The following is a 21,199-nucleotide window of genomic DNA, read 5'->3' as shown; positions in this document are numbered from 1 at the left end:
GTGTGGGTGGGTGTGTGTGTATGTTGCCATTTGTGTGTGCATAATGTTTGAGATTTGTATCTGAGAGTGTGAGCAGATCCTTTACTCTGAGCACTCTCTACTGCGCTCTGTGTGTGTGTGTGTGTGTGTGTGTGTGTGTGTGTGTTTGTGTGTTTGTGTGTGTGTGTGTGTGTGTGTGTGTGTGTGTGTCTATAATATGTGTGCAGCATTGAGCACCCACACACAGCATGTTTTGGTGTTGCTATGTGTCTTTTTGCTGGCAGGGGTCAACACACATCAGAGGCACAGAGGGAGACCCAGGACCATCCCACTCTGCAGAGATACTGCTGGCTTAAGAAAAAAGCGAGACAAGTGGTGGAGAAAAAACTCATTACCTTGGCACTAAGACTTAATGCTGCTTCCTTGAACTGGCTTTGATCTCTACCTAATGTGGATATGTGGGAGAAGTGATGCTTTTACTTTGATGAAAGCTAACATTTAACTGCTCCCATTAAATTAGCGAGGAAAAGGCCTCAGGCATGTTTGCATTTTGGGGCAGTGGTAAGGGAAATGCTTAACAAATTTTTGCACCAGTTATAAAATATATAGACTATGTTCTTTTCCCCAAGAAACACAAAAACAACTTAAGCAATGTATATAAAGGCTATTTCACTAGGGATAATTGTCTTATGTATTAGCACGTCCTGTTATCTACAGTAAATTCAACTAATTGTATTTAAACCTGACTATTTTCAACTATACATGTTGCCTTTTTTTTACACACACTAAATATTACAAACCTTATTGTGTTCATAACATACCTGCACTCATTCTACATACTATTTATTGGTTATTGTCCATAATGGAACAAAGCTGACATATCATAGCTTCTACTGCGCATTTTGTAAAAATACATCCCTTATTATTAACACTACCCAACTGGTTTATTACTCATTATGTACATTTATTTATCTTTAAATGTATCTATATTCACATTTCACAAGGCTACTGTTTGGTTGGATGCCAAACTGCAGTTACTGTGTGCAATGACCATAAAGTTGTAATCTAATCTGATGTAAATAATCAAAATATAAACTGCTTTATCTATATTTGTAACATTCTACTATGTACAGAATCTGTAATAAATACTGCCCTACTTTGCTATTTAAGGGGCTTGCATTGCACGAAACAAGTCAGATCTAATTATTATCATGAACCTGAACAACAGCTTTGAAAATATGTGAGATTTAATAAAAGATCATTAGCGGACATGAGAGTGTTTTGCATATTAAGACAAAGCCTGTAACAAATGTGTTTTGTCACTAGAATGACCGTTATAATCACTGAAAAACAACTTTAGGAGGCCAATAATAATAATTAGAAATAATTACAGCATCAATCAGTCATTTCTCTAGAAATATTAACGCGACAGATGAAAACTAAAAATGTGATGACGGTTAAATTCAGCGATGATGAGTCCGCGTAAGACACATATTACCGTAATGTTTTATTCAGGTTGTTTGTGTGTTTTTGTTTCGGGTAATTATCATCCTTCTGTGTGTAATAATCAACTCATAGCTCATGTGCTGCGGTTCATATGAAAAAGCAGAGGTAGGAGGACACTCCGGCGGTGGTGTCCGCCCCTCTCTGAGAAAGTAAAGAGTTAACGGAGCGGTGGGTTTGCCCATTCTCCTGCTGTGAGTGACGCGATCATCTCTCTTATCCCTCAACTTTGCCTGTTGCCAGACCAGGCAGCCGAGGTGGACGCTGGCTATCACCGCTGACATTCTTAACGCGATCACACCAAAACATTTTCTTCTCCCCCCCCCCACCCACCCACCGCCCCGGCCTCGTTTATTTATTTTTTTCGCCGACTTTCCCCCGCAGGCTGCTATTCCGTAACGATGATTTTTAGTTCTTCTTTCCATCGGACTCCCCGATGTTTTGCAGTCTACTACACGAAGGCGTGAATCTTTTTTCTTTTTGAGTAGAGGTGGATCTTCCCGGATACGGCGAGGGGGTATTATATTGAATCAAAAGAAAAAAAAAAAAGAAGAGTTTCACGGAAATCCCCAGAAATAAAAATGCCGCGGCGGAAACAAGAAGCGCCCAAGCGCGCAGCAGGTATGTGTATCCAACTATAATGTGCGTAAAAATAAGATTTACTATATAAAAAAAAAAAAAACTGCGCATGTTACCTTTGTTTTGTAAAGCACTTTTACAGTCCCTGCATTTCCGTTTCCACTTTGTGTTTTTCTGCTCTCTAACGATGCGCTTTGTCACTCTTGGCTACTCTTGTGAGACCTCATAGAAACTGTTACCTTTTTAAAACGGATGTACAGTTTGTATACAACAATCCGAGGTTCTGCGGTTTCGCTCTCCACGCTGTGCCGCTTACTGTAGTCCCATTGGATGAGTTGACTGCTGTAAACTTTCGCTTCCTATTGTTCCCTGATAGTTTACCGAGCCTAACTGCCATCTGAATTTGATCCGTAAGAGTAAATCCCGTTGGAAATGAGCAGTGTTTGCTGGATGGTGAGTGGCCCGAGGCGTGCCATAAGGGGGACATAAGGGCTTTGTACGCATTTGATCCGAGCGCATAACTTCTTTGCACAAGCGGAGGGGGGGGAACCCTACCTCTGAGCTTTTTTTTCTCTTTTCTTGGGATAAGATAAACAATTTGAGAGCAGACAATGGGGTTTCGTGGGCTGGAAGGAGCCATAATCGACAGTTGCCATGTCTGATTTGACGGTTGATTGATTGGCTGTCATGCGGCTTTGATCTGATCCTTCCCGATTTGCATCAGAAAATCACTTCCCACCATGTGCTGCAGGCCCCTGACGTCACGTTTAAACCACTTTGAAAGGCCCTGTGTACTTTTTACCCTCTCTCTCTCTCTCTCTCTCTCTCTCTCTCACTCTCTCACTCACACACACAACAACAACATCCACTCTCTCTCTCTCTCTCTCTCTCTCTCTCTCTCTCTCTCTCTCTTCTCTCTCACTCTGATGGTCAACTGACTCACGAAAAAGTGAAAGAGGGGGGACAAAGTGGTTTCACTGTGAATCACACACACAAACAGACACACACACACACACACTTCCAGCAGAGAACATCACACTCCCATGTGCACATGCTCACTTGTTCACTTTGAACACACACACACACACACACACACACACACACACACAGTGGGTAGAGGAGGCGGGAGGAGTGGGTTAGAGGTTGTAAAAGGAGCCGTGTGCTATGTAATGGAGGGGAGGAATGGGTTTGCTCTGTCAGACCGGGCCGTCACAACGGCTTTGTTTCATGTTTGATTTAATTGTCTCTCCCCTGACAGGCCCATTCATCAATGGCTTTAATGGTCAATCAGAGACAGGCTGAGTGAGTGCTCCCATTCTGTTTAGCCATAAGCTGGCCTGGGCTTTTATTTCATCAAAATGCCCCAGCCTAATGTACATGCTCACTGGCTCAGAGTGGCCGCGGGGAGCACATAAAGAATGACTGAAAGCTTTCTGATTTCAGATCAGTGAGAAGGATGTTTTTTTTCATCTCTTCCTCTCTCCTCCCTGCTACACTGCTGTTTCTCTGTTGACGAAAGGGAATAAAGGCTGTAATATAGATCGTTTTGTGTTTTTAGAAAACAACTTTTTCTCCCTGAAACCACGCTTCTTTGTTCATTCATTCATCTATTCATTTCTTCATTTTTTCATGCTCCCCTTCCACCCCTGTCAGTCAGCCCGTGCAGCTGCAAGTTATAAAGTTGTCAACTGTTCAGTGGCACACAAAGGGTGATGATGAATTGATTGCAGCACAGAGCATGGTGATAGAGAGAGCAAAGAAAAGGATGACAGATGATGGGCCTTGATTAGGGACTTAGGGGGAGAGTCAGCCCACTGCAACCTTGAGACTTGCATGAAAAATCCCCCCCACCGCCCCCTACTCCATACACACACACACACACACACACTGCTTTGCTCTCTCATTGTCTCTCCACCACACACTCTCTCAGCTTCTCCCTCTCTTTCTTTCCTTCCTCTGTCTGAGAGGGTTTCTCTCTCCACAGTAGAAAACTTGTTTTGCCTGCTTCATTAGCGTTGGTCCAATTAGCCGTGAGGCTGATGGAGTCCTGACAGGCCCTGTGATTGGAGATGACAAGCTCGGGGTGCCCAGCCCAATGAGGTTTGCCACCACTTTGATGTAATCAACTTGATATTACACAGAGCCGCTCGCCTTTGGTTGTGCTGTAACTCAATTTTCCGCTGCAGGTGACAAATGGGCCTGCCTACCTGGGTCAGGTCTGAGTGCTCTTAACAACCGAGGGCAGCTGGCCACGTAAACAGTCGAGCAAACATGAGAAAGAGACTCTCCCAGCTGTGGAAATACAGGCCTCTTTCCTTTGCGGCTGGCGATTAGCTTCGCTGCGGCCCCAGTGCCTGAAGCTGTTGAAATGGCCGTAGAAAGTTGAAGTAGTCCACCGAATTAACAGGAAGTCGACATCGGCTTTACCACGCGTGGGCAAAGACACTGCTATTTCACTGGAATGTCTGACCTGTACAGTATGTCTGCTGAGTGTTGTCAGTGTGTTTACAGTGTCCAGAGCGTTGCATGTGTCAGTACACTGCCAGGCCACTGTAAAGAAAGCATGTGTATGAGTGTGTGTAAGAGAGAGTCCAACACAGAAGGAGTGGGGTGGGGTGTGAGGGTTAATCTCATTTGGGCCGGACTCCACAGCAACAGTCTCTTCTTACTGCAGGGTCAGGATTATAACTGCCAGACAGGCAGCCATCAGTCATGTCTGTCTGTGAGTGTGAGTGTGTGTGTGCTCAAATCAGTGAGCATGCACTTTCTGATTTGTTGGGTTTGAATGTGTGTGTGTCTGTGTGTGTGTGTGTGTGTGCGTGTGTGCGCGGTTTTGCTTGCGATAGTGATGAAAGGAATTGTAACTGTAGTCCACCTGCTGGGGTCTGGCCATAATTCCCAGGACTCTGTAGGCCTTCTACGTTGCTCAGTTTCCTCCTCTCCGTCCTCCTCTCTGTCTTTGCACAACGCCTATGCGGCATATTCCAACTTAGAAACACGACACATAGTACACAAACATGCCATGTTGACGCTAGTAACGATACAAGCATTTACAGCACACATTGCAGACACATGCGCACATGTTGTGGCTGGGTTGTAAAAGCAGAGTGAAATGAAGTAAGCTGTTTTTATATCTGTCTGCCTTCCTGTTGTTTATGTGCGAAAAGCATGCCCTTACGGAAGCAGCAGGGGAGCGCGAGTTGGAACTTAATTGTTCGACCGACATACGGACTGACAGTGTTTGCGAGCTCTAACAACAATACGCCTCCACTGGCGTTGTTTGCAGGTGTGAGCGCGGCAAATGTTTTGGCCTTGCAGGCCTCGTTGCTAATGAAAGTCCTGTGGCTGGATTCCGGTGAGGTTGAGTCACGTCTGTGATCTATGTGTCTGATAAGTGCATACCTAATGAGGCTTTGAGCACCAGTGGAAGGAGGAGGAGGAAGGCTGACAGAGTGTTTCCCACAGGTATTGACAGATGCCTTTTTGTTTTTGCCATAGGCCCTGACTCCATAAATCCTGCCTGTGTAATGATAACAGTGCCACCCTGCCAGCAAGTGAGTGAAAGAGAGAGTGTAAGAGAAGGGCAGAGGGGGAGGAAGAGGAGGAGGTGCTGGTGGTAGGGACGATGAGGAGAAGAAGAGTGGGGGCGGTGAAATGGGCCTTCTCTCCTTTTTAACACACACTTGGCAGATGTCAAGCCATAGGGTTGGGCTCTAGGAGAGAAAGAGGAGTGTAAGTGCTGTAGTAGTGTCACAAATAGAAAACCGTTTCCTTTTCAGCTTTCAGTGCGCTTTCAGCCGAGGTTTTCAGCCGGGACTGCTGTCTGAGCACTGAGTCGGAGGCTTTGTAAAAATAGTCCCACCGCTGTTGTGATAGATGCAGCTGCACTGTGGCGACAATTGGGACAGGCTGGATCCCTCCAACCCCACCTCCCACCCACCCTCTCTATCCCTGTCTCCCACCCTTCCCAGAGGTAGCGAGCGTCAGAGCCTGGTTGGATGTGTTCTCTTTTCGGGGAAACTGAGCTGCTCCGGTCTTCAGGGGTCCTGAAACCCAATCCAGGAGGAGAATAGCCCGGCCATGCCAGAGAGCCGATTTCCTTTTCAACAGAGTCATTTATCACTGACCCACCCTTCGCTTCTGACACGGTGACGTGTGTCATTTATCAAACAGGCTTTACCAGACACACAGAGAAGGGAGGTGGATATAAGGGGCAGAGAGGAAGAGAAAGAGAGAGTGAAAGAGGGGAAAACAAGGCAGAGAGTGGACTGAGAGAAACAAAGAGAAAGAGAGGAATGGAGAATGAGGTGCAGAGTCAGTGGAGAGAGACAGAGGAATGGAGAGCAAGGAAGAGACTGCCGTGTGTGTGTGTGTGTGTGTGTGTGTGTGTGTGTGTGTGTGTGTGTGTGTGTGTGTGTGTGTGTGTGTGTGAGAGTTTTTCCAGGGAAGAGTGAGTTTTCCTGAAACCCTTGAGGAGAAGCGTTTGGGAGTGGAGATTTTTTCAAGATGACAGGGAGGATTGAGTTACATTGAGTTATGTTTTGATGAGTGACAGTATGTTCTTCCACGACACGTCTCTAGATGTTTGAGTGAGGGGGAGAAAACATACTTTGTGAGTATACAAGTCCGACAAGTATGTACTCATAGTATATGCACGATGAATACGCGCAGGAGCACTGTAGAGGTGTGTACGTGTGTGTGTGTGCCCGCGCGCGTGGCCATATGGCGTCAATGTTTAATGCCATATGAGTGTATGTGTGTGTGCTGCTCCCTGATGAGCAGGGCTGACAGGTATCACTCATGCAGCAGCCTGGCCTTTAAATGAACCCGAGCTGCTCTGCTCTCCCGTGGCCCTAACAGGCTCTCTCTAAGATGGATGCTTCTTTAAAAATCAGATTAATGATGGATACCAGGCTTATAGTGCCATTTATCATGAAGAATATTATTTAGGCCGGCCGTGTATGGCTGTAACTGGAGAGCCAGGACGAGAAGAAGCAGGGTGGAAAGCCTTAGACAGACACTCACTGTGTGATGGATGGCTGAGCGCTCTCTCTGAGTGTTACTAGACACCAGTGCCGCAGCAGTAGGCCATAATCAGATAGCCCAGGGATGTTTATCCCGCAACTACACTACCCAGATTGCCTTGCCCGGAGGGTTGCTTTATGAAAGGTATAGTCTATCATTATTATCATCTTTAAAAAGTTAGTGGAAGCATGAAAAAACGAACACTGAAGGGCACAGAGACAGCTCAATGGAGTTTATTGCAATTACACATTATAAAATGATCCATTGGATCCAATCTAACTGACTGTAATGATTACCTAGAAGTTTCCATTGAGCTTTGCCCAGAAGAGTCCCCAGTCCAACACCATTCCCCAACAATCGTGAATAAAAGAGTACAGTGAGGGGTCAAGGCAAGGCCAGCTCTGCTGCTACTCTCTCCTACCTCCTCCTCCTCCTCCTCCTACTCACTACTGTGATTTATGGTGGCCATCCATCTTCAGGCTGCGTCCATCACCTCCTCGTTGCTAGGCGATCATGGCAGCAGCTGTGTGTTGTGAGAGGGGTTTGGTCGTCCCACTCCCAAGCCTTGACTTTAATCCCTTCACCCCCCACCCACGGTTACCCGAAGATTTAGATTTAAACACAGTCCTGGTTTTAGTTCCAGCTACAAGCCACAAACTAAATCCCAGTTTCAGACATGTACCCATTCCGTATTCTCAACTGTAGCCCCAGTTTGAGTTCCTGACCTTCTTTACTCTGGACTTATGGTACGCCTGACTTTAGACCTGTCCTGAATTGTAGAACTACAGTAACCCTTAAACCCCAGCCTAATTTTAGACCTACAGTAATGCAGGATTTAACACAAACCTTGAGCCAGTGTGGAACATTTAGGAGGATCTTTTGACAGAAATATAATATAATATGTATTAGTGTATCATGACCTGAAAATAAGAATTGTTGTGTTATCATTAGCTTAGAATAAGTGTATCCTCTTCCATGGAGACCGCCATGTTAAACCGCAGTGTTTCTACAGGAGCCCAGAAGAAACCAAGCACCGGCTCTAGGAAGGGCAATTTATGTTTTTCACCTCTATTATCATAGTGTTAGCCATCATTCCGATTTGTCATGATAACATTTTCCTTTTTTTAATATATAGAAGCAATGGCACAACAACGTCAAAAAGTCAGACACCTGTACACCCTGCCTCGTCACAGGCATGACGTTAAGTTTTACAAGGAAGTTCAAGGGACAAAGAAAATATGAGCAGATCAGACAGGTTTTAAAGAGATTCAGTTTAACCCTGTTTATGAACACACTCAGTTGGAGGTGAAAAAGAAATATAAATCCCTCATTGACTAAACTGATCATCGACTTTAACCCTCTATACCTATTGTAGTTTTTGCATTCATACTTCAGGTACATTAAATAACACTTTCGCATAGTTTAGTTTAGATTATTGTGTTGAAATTGACATATTTAAATTCTGTTTGATCTATTGAAACTAGTGTTTGTGTAAAAATCTGAACACTAATATGTTATAGAAAACAGTAAAAAAAGTCAGACGTACATAAGTATTGGACCTAGTTTTAGAGTATTCTTAAGTTTAGTTCAAGCATTAGTTTCCTTACTCTCTAGCCAAATTCACAGAGCATGGTGACCTTTTAACAAAATTTTTGTATGAGGCCTAAACAGCTGAAGGAATGGGGAAATAAATAGCAGTCCTGCTTAATGGAGCTTTGCTTGATAACTAAGTAAGGCCTAGAGAAAGTGACAGAAAGAAGGAGGCAGAGATGGGGGATAGTTTGACTGACTACACATATCATCAGACGAAACAGACTTGAAGTGCATGTTGGACTGGAACGCCGCCTTCCTTATTGCTGCCCTTGGTTCTGCACCTGCGGAAGCTGGATTTTTGTTTGTTTCCATTTTGTCTATCGCTTATTGTGGCTGCATCAGGTTTCAAACCTGACCTGGAACTAACAGTTTGTCCAGCTCGTTCTCTTCTAGAGTTTATAACAGGAGGCCATTATGTGTTTGTGGCTCGTCTCAAGTCAGATATATCAGGTGAATTTTTTTAGGTCTTGAAGGTCTGTATTTGCAGCTGGCAGCTTTGAGGTACACTCATAACACAACAGTCAGCCGAGGGTTGAATCTATTCAGTGTCTGTCTCTTTCTTAGCCTTTTTCTCAGCCTTACTTTCTATGTGTGTGTGTGTGTGTGTGTGTGTGTGTGTGTGTGTGTGTGTGTGTGTGTGTCTCTCTCTTTCTCTCTTTCCTCTTATGATATGCATTGGCAAGGTTCAGCCCTAAGCTTTGCCTGGGGCCAGAATGATCTCTCTGTTTTTCCCATCTCCCATATCACACATCCTGCTGTACAATCGGCGGACACAATGTATTCACAATGCCATCAGGGGGTAGAGAACACACACAAATAAAAACTGACAAAGACATCCACGATCGCTTGTAACATGATAGCCTGTATAAGCATAAGGTAGTGGCATATTAAAAACCTAGGCAATGAATAGTACAAGATCCAGCCTTCTCTGGTCATATCTGAAGAGGCTAATTGTGTCAGGACTTGTTAATTTTTCAAATGGCCACAGATCACCTGTTACATACTTTCTCGTGGGACTTTCAGCCAGCCTGTAAGGATCAAAGGGAAAGGAGGGAGAGAACTAAGTTTGATTGAGTGTGTTACTTTGACAAATGTGTACAACAGAGAGGCATTTTAGGTATGTTACTGATCTGCTGCTATTTTGACAGAATGGGGCTGTTTTGGACTGAATTATTCTAATCTATTTAAAGAGTTTTAGGCTGCTGGGAAACTTGAGAGAGAGCGTGTGGAAGTTGGTGGTTTGTGGTTTTTGTGATTGAGACTGAGGTGACTTCCTGTCCTGTGATGTTCTGGAGCTGTTTCCTGTCAGTAAGAGCCCCCTGCTGAGGGGCTGTGTTGGTTTACGGGTGTAAAGGTACAGTTCAAATACTGCACACATGTCAAGAAGCACTTGTCATGTTGTGACACAATTTAACTCTCCTCACCGAGCCCCCCTATCCGATCACCAACCGACTTTAAATATCTCAACTAATATGTAATCGAATTTCAATTCATTTCAGTTTTATTTGTATAGCACCATAACAGAAGTTATCTAAGGACACTTATCAAATAGGGCAGGTCTAGATTAGATCGTAGTCAAATTACAGAGATCCAACAATTTAGCCAGTGTCTTGGCAACTGAGTCCAACCTCCTTTCCTCTGTTTTTCAACTGGATCACAATATGATAATAATAAACTTTGTTTATATGTAATTTTTAAGGTAAGAAGTGCAGCTCAATGTCTGTAGGACAAAAGCACATGATCATGCATCCTTGTATAATTTATTACACCAGTAACAATAGACTGCAATCTCTGTGCTTCCTTTTTCCCTGATTGATTTTTTTTTTTCTTTGAACAACGGCATAAAAATGTTTTGTAATATTTACAGTACGCTATAAGGGACCACCCATATAGACAATTTCCTATCCCCTCCCTAGATCCTAGTCTTTGTGCACAGTACATTTCTCCACAGGGATTAAGTTATAAATAAAGATGAAATCAAGCTATGAAACCCATATAAACATTACTTTTGCTGTAGTATTAGTATCAGGTTTTTTTTCTTAAAAGGAATGGGATGCATAGGATGCAAGTATTGTTATTTCTCAATTTATCCGTGTAATGCTACATTGAATTTAACTTATACATTACACTGGTTTACAAAATTGGTAAACACATATATTTTTAAGAGATTATTATTAACATAATAGTGAATTTAAACAGGTCATCTTTTCACCATACCCTTGCACAATAATGTCAGACAAAAACCATATGCAGACAGTTGCCGTCTATGCAGTGCTATTTTTTAGCATAAAACAGCACTGATGAAATATTGTGCTCATGCCGACCGCACAAAGGACTCACCTTTTTATATCACGACGCCTGTGGCAAGGTTGTCCCTTTTTTTTCAGAGACGAAGCAGTCATTTGAGTGTGAGGGTCAGAAACAGGTAGAGTTTTTGATGACACATCCTGTTTATCCCGTTGCTGTTGGGTGTGATCTCGCTCCTAGACTGTTTTCCCAGCTGTGGAGGCCAGACCAGGGATATGCACTTTGGTCATCTAGGGGCAGATTTAAGAAAAGGTACAAGACTTAGTGGTAGCTTGATGAGGAGGTATTGGATTGCGCTTTCACAAATTCACATTCACTAAAAAGAGATTCAAATGTATTTTTCTGATTCATGCTGTTATAATCTTGCCAAGAAAGGAGTGCAAAGATTTCTACTTCAGAAACACATGATTGATTTTTTTTTAGGTCTTCATATTATCACTCTTGCGTACGAGGCCTATTTAAAATGCAGCATCAAAAACAGACAGCGCTTTCAGCAGCACTTGAGGAGAAATAACCCATGGGACAGAGGGAAGGAGACAGAGAGAGACACTGAGAGGCTCTGCTTTAGAGGCAGCCACAGCACCTTCCTGCTTAATCACCCCCTGTCCCTGCCCTGTCTGTTGTTCCTGATCGTCAGAGCAGCACTGCAGTATTTCTATCAGATGATCTCTCCCTCCTCGTCTGCGGCCCTTATGTTTATGAAAATGATACTCCACAGGAATGCCTCCTGCATGCCAAGATGTCACTGTCTTTCCTCATCGCTTGCATCTACGTTCATGTACGACTGTATTTGTGTGTGTGTGTGTGTGTGTGTGTGTGTGTGTGTGGGGGTGGTGAGCTGGTGTCATAACTGACTGACTAGCTTTATTTAAAATTATGTGGGGCTGTGTTCGAGGTTGCGTATCTCAAGGTGAATTGTGTGTTTCTGCATGTGAGACTTATGTTTTCTGCAGCTTGTGTGAATGTGTTATTTCTATTTCTGTGTGAGCCGTGACTGAGATGTTGATTGTGTGAAAGTGCACCTCCTACCGTTCTTATCCCCCCCCCCAAAGGAATCATTCATGGAACCTAATGATTCTTGTCTTTCCCCCACATGGCATCAGCTCACTTTATCATTACAAGAACACACGCACTCTCTCTTTCTCTTTCTCTCTCACTTATACACACACTAGGAAAACTCACACATTGGCCTTACACCATATGCTTAGATATTAGTTAAGACTGCATCCAAGAGTATTGTTGTATTCATAATCCTCTTCTTTTTTTTATTCTAAGGGAGCCTCTATACTCCCATCACCTTTTATTAGCTTGATAAATCACCTCTGTTGTCAGTCAAGCCAGGGAGAATAATTGGATGTGGTTGTCGCCCTGTGTGATGGATTATCAGTCATTGGGGATTAAATTAACAGATAGTGTTCAGACATAATGGTTTTTGTTTTGCATTTTAAATTGCCTGGGAGCACGGCTAGACTCTGTAGGTTTTATAGCTGGTCCTTTTGGACTTCTTTCCCCATCTCTGTGCTATCTAGGCTTAATGACAAATGAACAATAACCTATAGGGCCGCAGCTCTATTAGTATGAAATGTAAAACATTTACTACCAAGTGGCACAGAGAGAGGCCTCGGAAGGCTTACGAATGTGATAACATGACATGAAATTGGATACAGCAATAGTTTGGTGAAATAGCTTGACAATGTGAAGAAATATGTGGAATATTTTCTTGATGAGAAAGAGAAAGATGACCTGACAACTTGGTCAAGCAGTGTGCCAGGCTCGCCTGATGCAAGCTGACATCTGTGACCAGCTAGTCAGGCCACAAACACATTAACTGCCTCATCCTGGCTGGATTTCCTCTTTCAAATGAGAATCTGACACAAATACCTTCCAGAGGAGAAGCGGAAGAGAAAGTAAAGCGAAAGGAAAGAGGGTGTGGGCAGTCGTTTGAGCACTGGTAGCAGTGAGATATCTCCCTTGCGTGTTTGCCCGAGCATGAGCGATTTACCTCCTCGCCCCCTGTCTCCATCTTCCCAGACCCCTCCCTGCCCTCCACAACCACATTATCATAATTGTGTCCAGAACATGAGGGGCCGGGGAAGTGATCATGTCATTTTATTTACACCCTGCTTGGCCCTTTTTACAAACGACATGCCACTGACTGCCAAGCGGACTGGGGCCCGACGACATCTTTTGATCAGGGCTGTCGGGGCCTATCAGCGGAGAATGGCAGGTAATGGATACCCAGTGACAAACCAAATCTCCGGGAGGACGGAGAGTGGGCCGCACCTGCCAGGTCTCCATTAGGCTGGCCTCTCAGTGGGGCTGCCTGCTGACTGTGCCCCTAGGGCCCAAATCAGACCAGCGCCAGCCGCATGGCTGCCTAGAGATTGGCTGTTAGCACTGGAAATGAGAGTTATTTCAGCTATGACATTTTTGTTTAGACTGGACGCGTGTGCGCCGGGCAGTGGGGGGGAATGAAGGATTTAGTCACAGTGTGTGTGTGTGTGTGTGTGTGTGTGTGTGTGTGTGTGTGTGTGTGTGTGTGTGTGTGTGTGTGGACTGTGTGAGTGTAGCTTTACTATAGCTATACCTACTGCATCCTTCTGTGGCATTTGTCTTAGTTTACAATATTGTCCAAATGGCCTCAGACCTGTCTACATGCCATCTGCTATTTTCAGAGATTATTTGTTTTTCCCTAAGTTGAGCGGTTTTGTGAGTGAGGTGGACAGGAAATGAGGGCGGGGGCATGGTGACACTGCGGAAGAAGGGGGTGAGTGGTGGGTGAGTCGGCGTTGGGTGGGTAGGCTGGCCGCCACAGGAGACACAAGAGTATCTGTGTGGTTGTGTGGGGCAGTACACACACTTATCATCTCTCTCTCATAGACTGTATAATTTCTTATGGATGTAGTTTGTCACGTCACCCATAGGTTTCTGAAGAGCTGTTGTGAAGTGCAGTGTGTTCGCCGTCTTGGCAATCGGGACTCCACCGGCTCCTGCCTAATCCAAAAATGGGCGGGCTCAATAAAGCCTGTTTTGTAGTGTTTTTTTCCTTTTGTCAGCCGTCAATAACTTTAAATAAACAACCATAAAAAGCTCTGTTCCACTTAATAGTTTTAATCTTCGGACTGCAGTGAAGTACATACAAGTATGAAATAATTTGAAATAAAAATATCCTCACTTCAGCCGTCTACCACTGAGAACACCTGACTTTCTGCAGCTTTCTCACGTCCTTGGATGAAGATAAGGATAAAGATGTTTTTGAGGAAATAAACTCCCTGGCCTTGCTCATAATAACACTTTCTTTGTTACATTAAACTTCACACATAATGACAATGCTCCTGGAGATGAGGGCCCTCTCTATCTCTTAATGAGACAGAGAAAATTCACCACCACCACATTTTCCAGGTTTTGAATAGCCCAATGACCTCGATTCCCAGGCCCTGTGTGTTGCCCTCTGATCATAATACAACAATATTTTCTTTTCTTTGACCAGAATGAATTGCACTTTCCTTCAACAACTGGTTAGTTAGCAACTTTAAGTTGTTGTTTAAATGGCCATGTCCTTAATTATACATAACTTTCAGCCTTGATTATTATTTGTTATTAATGGGGAATTTAGCTATAGAGACCAAAACCATTTTTTGTACTAGGCTGGCAGCATGTTTATTTCTACTGTAAAGTTGGGCATTTCAGTATGGGGCCAAAATCAAGATTGATAAACTTCTGTAGCCAGCCTCAAGTGGCCGTTCGAGGAACTGCAGTTGTTGTTACTTCCTTGTTGGCTTCGTTTGCCAGCCGTGGAGGTTGCCACTTGCTCTCTCCATGTAAACAGTGGGCTCCAACATGCAAAGTGACAGATCACTTATGCATTGCCATCATGTTGAGGCCTCCCTTTTTTTTGTAAATTTCTTTTTCCTTTTTTATGATAGTTGAAATATCTTTGTTTAATGTTTGACATGTAACACCTGTTTAGGCTATTGAGATTTGCTTTTAATAATACTGCTTGAACCCAGAGTATTGACTATCCTCCAGATATTAAGAAACAAATGAACTCACATCAGTCCAGATGACACTGTGGGATGTCTATTCAAAATGTCAAAATTTCTTCAAAAAAATTCTGACATCCCTTTCTTTAAATTCTTCAAGATATGCTCTTTGTCTGTGTGCGCATGTGTGTGTGTCTGTATGTATGTGTGTGTAATCATAGAAGAGGCAGATGAAGAGGCGTCAGACATATTAACTGACAGATGGAGGTTGATCCAACTCATTTATTACCCCAGAGGAGAATGCCACAGTGAGATTGGGCTTCATTAATTTCAGATTTAGTTTTCATTTCAAGCTGTTGCGCCCTGAGATAAATAAAATGGCGCATTATGTTTTTGCCAAGATATTTCTTTTTTGTTTTCCTCCAATAGAAGGAGTGAAAAGAGGGGAGGCATAAGTTCCGTGTGGCTGGGGTAGTATATAAATACAGGCTCGCCTAGAGGAAAATAACACCTCAACGGTTGATGAGGTGAAATGGGATGACTGTAATTTCTCAGCTCAGCTTTAAAGGCTCCCACACAGATGGCTCATTTATCCCTGGGAGTCCTCGGGCACACATAGCAGGGAAACTTTTTCTCCAGTTATTCTAACATAGCGTGTTCTCTCCCTGCAATTTAACTCATCTCTTTCTCTCTCTTTGTCTCCATTCTCCTTGCAGCCTATTCTCCTGAGGAGCTGACAGAGCACACTGTGGAGGATGAGGAGGCGGAAGCAGACGACCTGCCCTCGGCCCCTCAGGATGACCTTCCCATGAAAGATGAGTTTGTGGAGCAAAGCGTAGGGCCCGCCAAGGAGCAAGCATGTGACCAGGAATCAGCTGGGGCCGCAGAGCTCTCAGGACAAGAGATGGACAGTGAGTCACATGTGAGTGAGACCAGTGACCGTCTCTCAGACTTTGAGAGCCCCCCCAGAAAAGTGGTGGGCAACTTGGTCACAGCATCTTTGAATGGTGGCACTAAAACACCTCCCATAGGCATGGACACCTTAGAACAAATGAAGGCTATCTACTCCAGCTTCCTGAGCAGCCCCTTGTGGTCACCACTGAACTTTAATTCCACACCGCCACAGGCACAGTCCACGGCTTCCACAGAGAAGCCAGCTCGGAGCAACAGCACTAGTAGCAGTAGCAGCTGCAGTAGCGGTAGCTATGACTGGCACCAGTCTGCAGTGGCAAAGACACTACAACAGCATCCTCCCCAGAGCCGTCACCCCGCTCAGTCTGAGCCCAGCCTCTTTAGTACAGTCCAGCTCCACAGGCAAAACCCAAAGCTGTTTGGCTCAATCTTCACCGGGGCCAGTAAATTCCGCTGTAAGGGGTGTAGTGCTGCTTATGACACGCTGGTAGAGCTGACAGTTCACATGAATGACACAGGCCACTATCGTGATGACAACCACGACAGGGCAGGCAGTGGTGGAAAGCGCTGGTCTAAACCACGTAAGCGGTCCCTGCTGGAGATGGAGGGAAAGGAGGATGCCCAGAAAGTTTTGAAGTGCATGTATTGTGGCCACTCTTTTGAATCTCTCCAGGACCTCAGTGTCCACATGATCAAGACCAAACACTACCAGAAAGTGCCTCTGAAGGAGCCCATGGGACCTGTGGCAGCCAAAATCATGTCTTCTAAGAAAAGGGGACTCGTTGGATTGGACCTCACTGGCTCACCACGTTCTAGAGAAGGAACTCCAAAAGCCAAGAATCCACAGGCTGACCTGAGTGAACAGAAACCTTCCTCCAGCCCCTACACCACCCCCAATAACCGATATGGCCACCAGAACGGTGCCAGCTATGCTTGGCAGTTTGAATCCAACAAATTCCAGATCCTCAAGTGTATGGAGTGTGGGAGTTCCCATAATACACTACAAGAGCTGAGAACCCACATGATGGTGACAGGACATTTCCTGAGGGTGACCAGCTCTGTGGGAAAGAGAATCAAAACACTTCCCGAGGCCACCTCCCCCAACCCTGGGCGGGTTGCCACACCTACTGAACAGAGGGTCCAGTCTGTCCCACTTGCACCCTCCACCTTCTCTCCTCCACCTCTTCAAACCACCACAACTCCCCCCGCTACCTCCCCTCCTCTTAAAGAGGTCAAAAAGGAGGAGGTTGAGGAGGAGTGCACTAAGCAAGAGGCTGTTGGAAATGAGAAGCAAGTTGCAGCTTCAGTTGGGAAGGAGGAGGATGCTGAGAAAGAGGAAAAATATGACATCTCAATGTATAACTATCTTACTGAGGAGGATTTGAAGGAGAACCCTAAAGGGGGGTTTGATATTCTCAAATCACTGGAAAACACTGTGACTTCAGCCATCAACAAGGCACAGAGCGGGAATCCAAGCTGGGGGGGATACCCCAGCATCCATGCAGCCTACCAGTTCCCCAGTGTCAAACTCCAACAGGGCAGCATGGAAAAGAATTCTCCAATGAAGTTCTTGTTCAACGGAGGGGATGGTGCATTTTCCTCCCTTGCCAAGAACCAGCCCCTAGTTTCCCCACCACTTAGTCAGTCCTCCCCCTTCCCCAGCAACAACTTCCAGGCAATGGAGGATTTAGTGAAAAAAGTAACTGAGAAAGTAGCAAAAGTAGAGCAAAGGGTGAAGCAGCTGTCTCCTAAGATGGAGAACCATCTATCTCCCTGTAGTAGTGAGGCTGGAGAGTCACATAAGGGAGGAGAGGCTGACTCCCCTCGGGAATGGAGGGCAGTCACCCCAGCCAATAGCGACAGGGGAAGCCATAGCGACAGAGCATCCCCGGCAACAGAACCCAAGAGAGAGACAGCAGTCAAATCCCCACTCGCCTCTACACTGAGATGCAGTACCGCCATTATCACTGGCCATACTCCTCCAGAGCAGCCCTTTGTCAACCCCCTAAGTGCTCTTCAGTCAGTAATGAACATTCATTTGGGGAAAGCAGCCAAGCCCGCCTTGCCAAACCAAGATCCCCTGAGCCTGCTTTCCAGGCTTAGCCAGAGCATGGCTGAGAGGGCTGCTGTGGCCGCTCCTCCCACACAGACCAAAAAGACAGAAAGTGTAGTTGACAATAGTTTTTGCCAGCAGAGTGATGACCAGCCTATGGACCTCACAAAAGGGAAAAGTGATAGAGGAGGCTCTATCGGCTCAGCCCCCCTAACCCCTTCATCCACAGCCTCCTCCATCTCCCCCTCTTCCCTTGTTACTCCTGCAAAGCTAACAGTAGTTTCTCCCTACACATCCAGCAGCCCTCTACATGAAAACGCGTTGTCAGATATCTCAGACATGCTGAGGAACCTGACACAGTCCCACCATGTCCCAAAGCCTCCCTCACGGTCCAGGGTCACAGATAAAGCCGAGATTGTCGGCTCTACTCATGATGACGACGACGCGTCCCTGCATGGCCACAAACGCAAAGGTCGTCACTCTAACTGGAACCCCCAGCACCTCCTCCTTCTGCAGGCCCAGTTTGCCTCGAGCCTGAGGCAGACATCAGAGGGGAAGTACATCATCAACGACCTTAGTCCACAGGAAAGAATGCACGTCTCTCGTTTCACAGGCCTCTCCATGACCACCATCAGCCACTGGCTGGCTAACGTCAAGTACCAGCTAAGGAGAACTGGCAGAACCAAGTTCCTCAAGAACCTGGACTCCGGTCAGCCTATGTTCTTCTGTAGTGACTGTGCCTCACAGATCCGAACCCCAGCAGCTTATGTATGCCACCTGGAAGCTCACTTGGGGTTCAGAATCAGGGACCTGGCCAAGCTGTCCCCCAAACAGACTGTCAGGGACTCCCACACTCTTACTGAGAAAATTGTGCCCCTGGAGTCCTTCCTTTCTCCACAATCACAAGATGACTGCAGTAGTAATGGGGCAGTGTACCGCTGCCAGCTCTGTGTCCGTAAATTTGCCACTAAGCACGCCATCAAGCTTCACCTCAGCAAGAGCCATGGGAAGTCTCCAGAGGACCATCTGCTATATGTGTGTGAACTAGAGAAACACTAAATTGCTCTCAACAGTAGTGATACTGGAAAACACATGTAGAATGGCTGTTAAAAACTAAAAATTAAAACAAAGAATATTTGAAAGTGTGGTAATGCACAAAGATGGCATGAACTACTGTTAAAAATGTCAGCACAAGGTGTTTACATCTATTCGGCCTATAAACATTTCTGATTTCTCTGTATTTAAAAAGACATTTATTTCACATCAAAATATCCTGTAGTTCAAAGATATTCAGCTTGATTTGTTGTCAGCTTTGTTGTCTCCTTAACTGTATGTACACCTCTGGTAATGTGAGACAACAGAGTACAGATTATTTCATGATCATGGTGAATCTCTTGACTAGAAGGTCAGCTAATAACTTGACTTGAAATGTATTAACTTTATTGTATTTATTTTGTATTTTTGTGAGTTTGGTTTTGATTTGCTGGTAGACTGCATGTTCAACAAGTTTTACTGTTACATTTTTACAGTCCTGTCCTGTAATGTCCAGATTTTAAAATGCCCTTTCAAACTCCTCATTTTCTAACAACTTAAAATAGCCAAATGCCTGGGAAAGCTCCTTAAAAAATCTGCCAAACAGCTAAAGTTCATTGCTTGTTTTTATAGTTTTGTTTTCTGTACAGCCTATTGATTTTCTTGCTGATTGTAAAAGCTGCCTTGTTCTTTATCATTGAGTAAGGGGCACTTAAAATCCAGGTCTGTGTAAAAATGTATATATAGTGTATAAGCTTACAACTTGCTGTTTAAATTATGCATACTTGTTATATTTCCTAATTTAAGAGGACTATGACTATCCACTGGTGCAGAGCCTTTGAAGAAGATTAAAAGGACATTGTTTTGCACAATAGTTTTATAAATGTTATTTGATAAAAAAAAAACAATACAAATATGTTAATGCCTTGTGCTTCTATGATTAAATTGAATTAACTGCTGCATAAAACATTTGTTTTCTTTCATATTTACCGATTAGAGAAATTTGTAGATCAAGGTGCATTATGAAGCCCCTAATGTAAAAAGCAGTATTTCCACAAGTGACATTTCAAAGCAGTTTGTTAATAAAGAGAGATAACTGACACGTCACAGTATTGTCCAAAATGTAATTTCCAAGCTGTTATCTAATTTGTCACCTGGCTTACAGGAAAATCATGCATGCTAGAAAAAACCTCACCCCTCCCTATTTTTGTCCCTCATTGTAATGACTAAGCATTTACAAATCAGCCGCCAGATTGCTCACAACGCTACATCTGCAGAGATACTGAGCAGAACTTAAAAACCCTCGGCATTTTTATCTGCAGTTGTCTTCACAACCACAATTTGTCTAGATATTCCTGGTGATTCCTGTGTCGTTGTGTTGTTGTGGGGCAGACTCGAGAGGTGCGAGCGGTGCCACTGCCTGCAAGGCGTCTGGCAGGTGGTGTGTGCTGCATGTAAACCACCAGATGTTTCTGAAACGAGCCACTGGAGGAGGAGGAGGCAGGCGGGCTGCAACAGCAGGCAGAGTGGGCTGATTACCACGGGGGCTTGGATGCCATCAGGAGCCCTGGGCACAGACAGCAGATCTGGCACACACCTGGACTCCAAGACTGTCCCTTGGAAAAAATAAAGCGGATCCTATATACGCGCGCTGAGACAAGCTGACAGTGGTGCAGAATGCACAGACAGGTGCTATTCCCTCAAAGCAGGCTTTTGGATCTAACAATATTACTGGCAGGTGTTGATGCTATCAGAGTAGTCACAATTCAGGCTCAGTGCCATGTAATGAGAAAGTTTTTTTTATGTTTTTCAGTATGCATGATAAAGGCACACACACGGACACACACATTTAGTTCTCAGATTTTCTACCATCCACTTTGTCTTATTTGAAGATGCCTGGGGACAGCATGTTCTTTCTGTTTGATGTTCCCAGGCTTTGCTTGTCATGACTGACTGACTGAGTGACTTGGGGCCGGGGAAGTTATCTGGTTACTATGGTGACGGCCATTTGCCCAGCCTCTAACCCTGCTCGCTCACTCAGCAGAGGACAGCCCGAGTGCAGCACACCCATTTACTCTCTTAAATCTCATCATCTCGCTTCAGTTCCTCCCACCCGGGAACAGATTAATTAACACACACACACTGTGTCCTGACCCCGTCTTCTCACACAAACTCATTACCGCCTCAGACTTGCTCCCGGCCCTCCGACGTTTAGGATACATTGGTCTAACGT

At 44.8% G+C, this 21,199-nt stretch overlaps 1 protein-coding gene across 1 annotated transcript; it reads left to right on the top strand.

Moving 5' to 3' along the window:
* The first annotated feature begins 1,681 nt into the window (after positions 1-1,681).
* On the top strand, positions 1,682-19,933 carry tshz3a (teashirt zinc finger homeobox 3a). Its single transcript, XM_051382804.1, has 2 exons — positions 1,682-2,103; positions 15,686-19,933. Exons 1-2 carry the CDS (start codon positions 2,064-2,066, stop codon positions 18,991-18,993), a joined length of 3,348 nt encoding a protein of 1,115 aa, XP_051238764.1. The 5' UTR covers positions 1,682-2,063; the 3' UTR covers positions 18,994-19,933.
* Positions 19,934-21,199: the final 1,266 nt, after the last annotated feature.

This window comes from Dicentrarchus labrax, unplaced genomic scaffold (assembly GCF_905237075.1).
Source record: "Dicentrarchus labrax unplaced genomic scaffold, dlabrax2021, whole genome shotgun sequence".
Classification (NCBI taxonomy): Eukaryota; Metazoa; Chordata; class Actinopteri; family Moronidae; genus Dicentrarchus; species Dicentrarchus labrax.
Note: the sequence above shows the minus strand (reverse complement) of the source record. Positions and strands in the feature narration are given on the sequence as shown.

Bases quoted from the DNA above. Each gene is read 5' to 3' on its own strand.
- tshz3a (XM_051382804.1), top strand. From the start codon at position 2,064: ATGCCGCGGCGGAAACAAGAAGCGCCCAAGCGCGCAGCAG. The intron at 2,104-15,685 runs GTATGTGTATCC...TTCTCCTTGCAG, and splicing joins AGCGCCCAAGCGCGCAGCAG to CCTATTCTCCTGAGGAGCTG.